Source organism: Euprymna scolopes, chromosome 16 (assembly GCF_053919585.1).
Source record: "Euprymna scolopes isolate OS-2025 chromosome 16, ASM5391958v1, whole genome shotgun sequence".
Taxonomy (NCBI): domain Eukaryota; kingdom Metazoa; phylum Mollusca; class Cephalopoda; order Sepiida; family Sepiolidae; genus Euprymna; species Euprymna scolopes.
This window is the reverse complement of record NC_136497.1, coordinates 97,463,279-97,471,483: the sequence shown is the minus strand read 5'-3', so window position 1 is coordinate 97,471,483 and position 8,205 is coordinate 97,463,279. Positions and strand designations below refer to the sequence as shown.

General features: G+C 32.7%; 1 protein-coding gene across 1 annotated transcript; it reads left to right on the top strand.

The window, feature by feature from the left end:
- Nucleotides 1-2,734: 2,734 nt before the first annotated feature.
- Nucleotides 2,735-6,778, top strand: LOC145296207 (general transcription factor II-I repeat domain-containing protein 2-like). Its single transcript, XM_080142415.1, has 2 exons — nucleotides 2,735-4,061; nucleotides 5,323-6,778. Exon 2 carries the CDS (start codon nucleotides 5,342-5,344, stop codon nucleotides 6,776-6,778), a length of 1,437 nt encoding a protein of 478 aa, XP_079998541.1. The 5' UTR covers nucleotides 2,735-4,061; nucleotides 5,323-5,341.
- Nucleotides 6,779-8,205: the final 1,427 nt, after the last annotated feature.

The following is an 8,205-nucleotide window of genomic DNA, read 5'->3' as shown; positions in this document are numbered from 1 at the left end:
TTTATTTTAACTATTATAATCATATAATGATTATTTGGACTACCGCTCTCATTTTGGATGCTATTTTCATAACATTCCGGCTAACATAACCTCTGCCCCTTTTCAAGCACATTTTATAGGACTCATAAATCTGTATGGAATATCAAACGGAAACATAAATAAATTCTGTGAAAAATATGAATGCTGTAAGAATTTCTTCATTAGTTTAATTGAATGTTGAAATTTTTTGTGGGACTGAACAGAACTGTCTCAAACAGCGCATAAATCACAAGGTGATATAGTGTGACGGTGATTTATTCTATTTTAGGACTAGATGGACTCTCTCAATGGTTATGAATAGAGTTGCAATGAAGTGTCGTAGTAGTCTGTAACATACTATTTCTATACTTTCTGTAACTCTTATACCACTGCATTGTTTGAATTATTATTGGCCTTTCAAGGTCACAACACAAGGCTCCGTTGGTTGTTGGGTTTCACAGCATGTAAATCCTCATTGGATTATTTTATACCAAAACCTTCCTTATGCATCTTACACCATGCATTTGTAGATTAATTTGTTTTCCATGCATTTATTTCACAAATAATCTGGAAACGGTGGTTTCTATTTATCCGACATATGGCATCTTAAAAGGTGCTGCTGCTGCTGCAGACCAGAGTGGATACGCAAGTAGTATTGACTAATTGCTGACCAATACTTCCAAATTGTACCCTCATCACCAAATGCAGTTTTATGCTGTACCAAGGATAATTGAGGCTGGGAGTTTATGTAGTTGATAGGGGTGGTAAAAAAATGGTAGAAAGAAGAAAGAAAGATGATTTTTAGTATAGGATAGCGTTAAATACCTTACCCAAGGGTGTCAGAGACATTTCAGTGTAATATTTATGAAAAACATCCCAAGACAACTTATAATATTCGTTAACTATTCATTAATGTACAAAAGTCTGTGTTGTTGTGTGCCCATCCTACGGATAATAATGAACTCTTCCACTTATTATAAAAACCTGCGAGAAGCGAGTCATACGCACTAAGCAATCACACTCTTTATTTGTTGTATTTGCTTTTCTGATCAATATATTTTATTTACATATATTTTATTTACATATATTTTATTTACATATATTTTATTTACATATATTTTATTTACATTAAATACCAAGTTGCGTTTTCTTCTAGACCCTGGAGAGACCACAACAGTCAGTAAGGCCCGATTTGAATAATTTCAAACATTTAAATGTGGGGAGTAAAAAAAATGGTCGATTTTCAACAGGTCAATAAGGTCTTAATTTATATCTATCTTCATACATACTTTATCTTTATACTATCTTTATACATAACTATGTCTGGGTCATCTTGGTAGCCAGGGTTGTTGCAAATCTCCAGTGGGCATCTGTACTCTGGATATCCCTAAGAAAAAAAAAATGATATGTAAATCAATTTATCTCTCTTGGAAGATTGGTATAGTTGAATTTCCTACCTCTGAGCAGATAAACCATTTATGCACTTGCAAAATTCATAGAACCAAAAGAATTGCTATGAACAAATGTTCTTCAGAATTAGACCAAACGAAGACAGCAAGGAAAGACAAAAAGAAAAAAAAACTTTCCATCAGAATAATGCAAGATTGCATGTCTCTTTGGGGTGACTAGGCAGACATGAGTGTTTTTTTTTCTCTTCCATCATATTAAGCATATATATTATTCGTTTGAATTGCTATTTATTCCAATTGTAAGACAATTCCGCTAAAAAAAATTCAATTCTCTGGAAAATTGCAAATGTTACTTTTAATAATACTTTGTGAAAAAAAAGATTTATAAAAGTTATAGGAAAATAGAATTATGTAATTGACCAAAATAATGTGAAAATAACGGAATAATATGGTAAATATGTTATTTAAATAAAAATTTATATGAAAAAATTAAATCTTATACTTATGAAATGAACCAAGCAATTATTTTTATCAATACCATGATTATAACTTGCTCATCGTTCACTCTCTACATCAAAATAATGTCAATCTAAAATAACTAAGGAAATTGCTCACGCCTTACAGTATCTTGTATCTCTACAAAGTCACCATTCGCCTATGCATAGAGTATTGTTGACTAGGGTATCTACCACTATTCTCTCCCTTTTAGATAAGGGTTCTGCATTATCAACCAGGCTCAAGCTCTGTGCAATTGCTGTAATGTTGCGTGCTTTTCCTTGTTTTACAAGTATTTTAATGGAATGTGCTCCGACGAACTTGTAGTAATTATGCACCCTTGACGTAAATACCCGTAACTTATTTAACAAGCAGCAAAGTTCTTCATCTTCACTGTAGAGGTTCATTGATGCCAGAAAGTCTCCTATGAGATGCGTTCCAAAAGTAATGCATCCTATTTTTTTTTATTCTGCCCAAATGGATTAGAGGGGACTACAAATTGCATTATTATAATGACGGAACGTATGCATTCATGACCTGAAATTTCTATCTCTCTGTTGCAGACATTGACAGTATGAGACTCTAAAAGAACAATCCCTGTCATGAACATGTATCAGAAACAGAGATGTGTCATTGAATTCCTGGCAAAAAGTGCATTGAAAATTGTAGTGACTGTGCAGAAAACTAAATTCTGGAACACAAAAGGTCGCTCGTTTTAATGTTCCCACTTCCGTCTTCGAATGTCTTGAACTTTTTGAGTTAAAGAAATAGGAGGCTTTACTTTTGGAAACGATCCTTATATAACAATGCATACTCTAGATCAGGGGTCGGCAACCTACGGCACGCGTGCCACAGGTGGCACGCCAAGCAATTCTAATGGCACGCCGAGCCTCCAAATCTTTTAAACTTCATACAGCCAAAAGGAAACAGTTCTCCTTGGAATTATGAGGATATCTGCGATCTCTTGCGTACTCTTGCCACCTAAGTGCATGCCCACAACAAGAAAACGCGTTTTATTTTTGTCCGTGCGAACCGTAGGCGTTAGATGCTCCATGCTCGTTCAAAGTATGTTCTGTCAGATACTATAATTTTGAAATGCGTTTTGAATTGAGTCTGGTGACTCAGTCTCACCGACCCAGATGAAATACAACGTAGCGTGAGAGAGTTGCAAATGTAAAATTTAGTCAAAAATCATAATAAAAAAATCTAATAAATATATAAAAAGTAACTTATCAGACGAAAATAAATGACCATTAAGTAAATGAATGATTCCTCTACAAAAATCAACAATAAAAATAATCAAGAATTCATAAATTTGGAAATTAAAGCAATATTTTCAGAGATAGGTTGATAAAATCCGCCCAAAATTTCAACGAATCGCCGGAAGTTTTGTTTACATCAGCAGCAGCGCTGACATTTGAAATCTACGGATGCCTTGAAGTGTATATAAAATTTAACTTGAAATTATAAAAAGTGTATATGTAAACCAAAAAATCTTTTGACTATGATTATCTTAATTAAAATAAAACACTTACCAGTGATAATAACAACACGTGTAACATGGAGTTTATTTGTTTTTGTTTAAATTTATTTTAATATTTATACAAATAAAAAAACAATGCCGGAAAAAAAGTTAAGAAAAGTATATAAATTTTTATTTGTAATTATAAAACTTTTGTTTTTAGCTTTTTATTATTATTTAAGTTTTGTAATGAAACTAAGTATATGCTACCATATTCAAAATATGATAAACCTTATTAGGAAACAAATTATTTTTTGGTAGTCATTTTTTTTTCAATATCTGTCTGGCTGTCTGTCTGTCGTTCGTTTAGCAGAAAGAGAGAGAAAGAGTGAGAAATGATTATAATGTTCTGGAACAATATGTAAAACCCCTCCTTTTTTCACACTAAATGACACTATTTACCATCCCTTGTGAAGAGACGATGACTGGCAATGGGTCATTTTGGGGTTAAAGCTTACCAAAACAAAACAAACTTCCATTTTTGTTATCTCCCTATACTGTAACTCTCTAACTTACCACTTACCCTTTCTTTCACTAAGCTTGTCATAAATCTGTCATCAGCTCTAAGAGAGATTAAAAACACGTGGACTCTATTTGAAAAAAGGAGAATGTTTGTTGTGAGTACTTTAAGCTTTAAATAATGATTATAAATAGAAGGGATAACTTTCAGTTTATATTTTTTTTTTGTTTTTAAATATTTTTACATGGTTTTTTTTTTTCGTAACATTTACTAAGTGTTCCGATACAGATAAAATAGCTATTTTAGCAGATCTTCGAAAGAGCAAATTTAATTTTAAGGGAAAGACTAAAGAAACTTTAATTTTTTTAGCATGATAAAAATAAAAAAATTACACAGCTCATAAATCTTTTTTAAAAAATAAAAGAATGTACATATTTTAAACTTTAGCGTTTATTTTCAAAATGAAGGGATAAAGGTTTAAAAAAAAACAACACATTATTTTATTCATTTTTTTATGATCTTTAAATAAAGATATAAATTAGAGTGTTCCGAGACGAATTTTTAATAGAAATTCATACTTTCATACTTTTAGACAGAGGGGGGGGGTAAAAATAAATAAAAGAAGTATGAAAATGAATTTTTCAGAAAATAATTTTATTTCCATTCGAAAGAGCGTAGAATTTTACATAAAATCTGAAAAAATGAAAAGGATTTGATGAATAGAAAAAAAATTATCGATTTTTAAAATCATAGAAAATTTTCAAGAATTTACAAATTTACAAATTGAAATTGAAACTATTACGTGAAAACGCTCACGCGCAGTAAGGAAGCTTTGACTTTTTTGTGATATTTTTTACGATAAAATTAATTATATGAGATTTTATTTTAAAAAGTTTTACTTTTCTTTAAGAAAAATCTTTCCTAAACACAATGAGCTAAAAAAATTTTGAAAATTATTAGTTTTAAACATTTTATTTGCTGTTTGAAATTGAGGGGTGTTAAATTTAGGAAGGGTGCTAGAGTTACAGAATTGTTCAGTAGTCAGAATATGAATACAAGATAAGGTATAATTGCCTTTCAAATTCTTGAAATTGTACTTTTAATTTTCAAGCTCGTAACTGGGATTAGAAGAGATGAGCAATTTCGATCATCTTCATACTAAACAAAATGGTATGATTGGAGGAATACGTGGATGAAATATTTTTTTTAAATTGTGAATGCCACGCACGAATAGGATCCTAGCTCGAGCTAATCAAAACCTTTAGACTTTTTCTGGGACACCCTGTACATAATTTTTCTCCACAATTTTTATTAAAATGTATCCTGGTTCTCCCACAGCAAAGGCAAGAATAATTTGTTTGGTATTTTATATATATCATAATTGATGTTTACGTAATTAGGCCTATTTATATTTTCAGAATACCCCTGCTGTTAGATATGACTGAAAAGAAAAGAAAACTTGATCATCGCCCATTTCAAGACAATTGGACAATAGAATATGGATTTGTGGAACAAAAGGATCGTGCTGTTTGTGCTTTCTGTTGCGAAAGTGTTGTGTGTCGCACATCTAGTGTACAAAGGCACTTTCAAACCAAACATCAATCTAAGTTTAAAACTTCAGAAGAAAAAGGTGAAGCCATCAAAAAAGCTATTTCTGGTTTCAAAAAACAAACTGTTATTTTGAGCCAAGCTGTTGGAATGAAGAGTAAAGCTACTGAATGTAGTTACAAAATAGCCCAGTGTGTGGCTTTAAATGGTAAACCTTTTACAGATGGTGAATACATCAAAGAAGCTTTTTTGAGTGGTGCTGAAGTTTTGTTTCGTGATTTAAAAAATAAGGACATTATACTCTCTCGAATTAGAGAAATACCAGTCTCTGCAAGATCAGTTGAGAGGCGCATATCTGACTTGGCTGAAAATGTGACAACTAAGCAAACAACTGGATTAAAGCAATCCCTTGTATTTAGTGTCGCTCTTGATGAAAGCACCGATGTAAACGATGCGTCTCGCCTAGCAGTGGTTGCAAGATATCTCGAGAATAATCACATTTATGAGGAGTTGTGTTGTTTATTACCCCTTCATGATACAACCAAAGCAGAAGATATTTTGTGTGCATTTACTGATTATTTTTCTAAACAAGACATTAACTTGAACAAATTATTCTGCGTAACAACCGATGGTGCTGCTGCAATGGTTGGCAAGAAGAAAGGATTTGTAAAACTTCTGGAAAATCATGTTGGACGCAAACTGTTAAGTTTTCATTGTATTATACATCAGGAGGGCTTATGTGCAAAGACCTCGTCTTTGGATTTGGTCTCTGTGATGAAAACTGTTGTTGAGATAATCAACTTTCTTATTTCTCGCTCTTCATTGGTTCACAGGCAATTCAAATCGCTTCTACAAGAAGTTGAGTGTGAATATGGAGATCTTCTGTTATACAACAATGTTCGCTGGCTTAGTCGAGGCAAAGTTTTAGCTAGATTTGTTTGTTGTCTTGAGGCTATTAAGATGTTTCTTGATGAAAAACAGAAACGATTCCCTCAGCTGAATGATGAAAGCTGGTTGTTGAAGTTGATGTTTATGACCGACATAAACACACATTTGAATGAGCTTAATTTGAAATTACAAGGACAGGGACAAACAGTCCTTGATCTTTTCAGCTATTGGAAAGCGTTTACAATGAAACTTGACATTTTTACCCGTGACATCAACATCAAAGCATTTAAGTACTTTCCAAATGTGAAAAATCATGCAAATCAATTCGAAGTGAACACAGATGAGCTTCAGGAAGTACGTGAAAGCACTCAAAGCAGAATTCGAAAAACGAAGCCAGGACTTCTACATTCATGGATCCTTATTTTCATATCTGATTAAGCCCGACATGCTTGATTTGACAAATGCCCAACTGGAACTTTTTAGCTGGATGGACATTGATGATTTTGAAATGCAACAGATTGAATTTAGGTCTTCAGAAATATGGACATTAAAATTTGCTGAACTAAGAAAGTCTCTGGAAGATGAAAATTTTGAAAAGTCTGGTGCTATTCTGAACTGTTGGATCTCCCTCCCAAGCTCATTCATCTGTTTGAAGAAAATTGCTTTTGCTCTTCTCTCAGCTTTTGGTTCAACTTATTCTTGTGAGCAAATTTTCTCTCACATGAAAGCAGTGTTGTCTCCACGTCGAAGTCGTCTAACACCTGAACATTCAGAAAACTGTGTTAAGCTCAAAGTTACAAAGTATGTTCCCGACATTGAGGAATTGGCAAAGACCATGCAAGGACAAGGGTCCCATTAATAATAAAAACTTTTCAGAAACAGTTTTTTCACATTATTTATAAACTTTGACATTATTATATATTTTATGAAATAAATATAGAGAACAGGTATATTGACCTTGATCGTTATAAATAATAAATGTTGGCACGCTGAATAATTTGAAACCCTAAGTCGGCACACGCTAAACAAAAGGTTGCCGACCCCTGCTCTAGATGCCCATGTACAGTCGTTATTCATCACTAGCAAAAGTTCATTGAAAATGGTGGTGACTATATAGAAAAATAAATTCTATTAATGGCACTACTCCAGTTTTCATAGCTCTTCCACTTTTTGAGTTAAAAAGTAGGAGACTTTACTTTTGGAACGACCTTTGTACTTTAATAGTTTCTTTTCTTAAAGTTCTAGACTTTGGAATTCCCTCCCGATCTCCTGCTTCGCTGACTGTACTAACATGCAAAAATTAAAAACTAATATGAACAGACATTTCTCTACTCAGCTCCTCACCTAGTGTTCTTGTAGATATGGTGCCAAATTGTAGCCCCTCCCATCCAAATGGCAATATGCCTTGTTTAGGGTGAATGAAAGTAAAAAAAAATGTGATAAAAGTTTCAAACTAAAATTTAAAGCTATGTTTTAAAGAACATATCAGTATATTTATAAAAGTAAGAATGTGTGTGCATGTGTGTGAGGACACTTCTCAACCTATATACTTAACAAATGTTTGATCTACAGACTTAAAATTTGGTATATAGGTCATTCAATCATGTGAAAAAATTTTAATAGGGTTGCATCTGCAAAAAGGTCTGCTAAGGAATCAATATTGAAAAATTAATACATGAGGGTCGTCGGATTTTTATCTGTTTGGCAACTGTTTCACAAATGCACATGCATGAATCGTTCACATGACAGATTATTTATGTTAAGAATAAATAAATTTGAAAACACTTTTTAAAGGTCGCGCCAAGCTGGCCTAATGGTTATCATACTGTACACACTGTCTTTAGGTTTTGGTTTCGATCTCAGTT

Bases quoted from the DNA above. Each gene is read 5' to 3' on its own strand.
- LOC145296207 (XM_080142415.1), top strand. From the start codon at position 5,342: ATGACTGAAAAGAAAAGAAAACTTGATCATCGCCCATTTCAAGACAAT.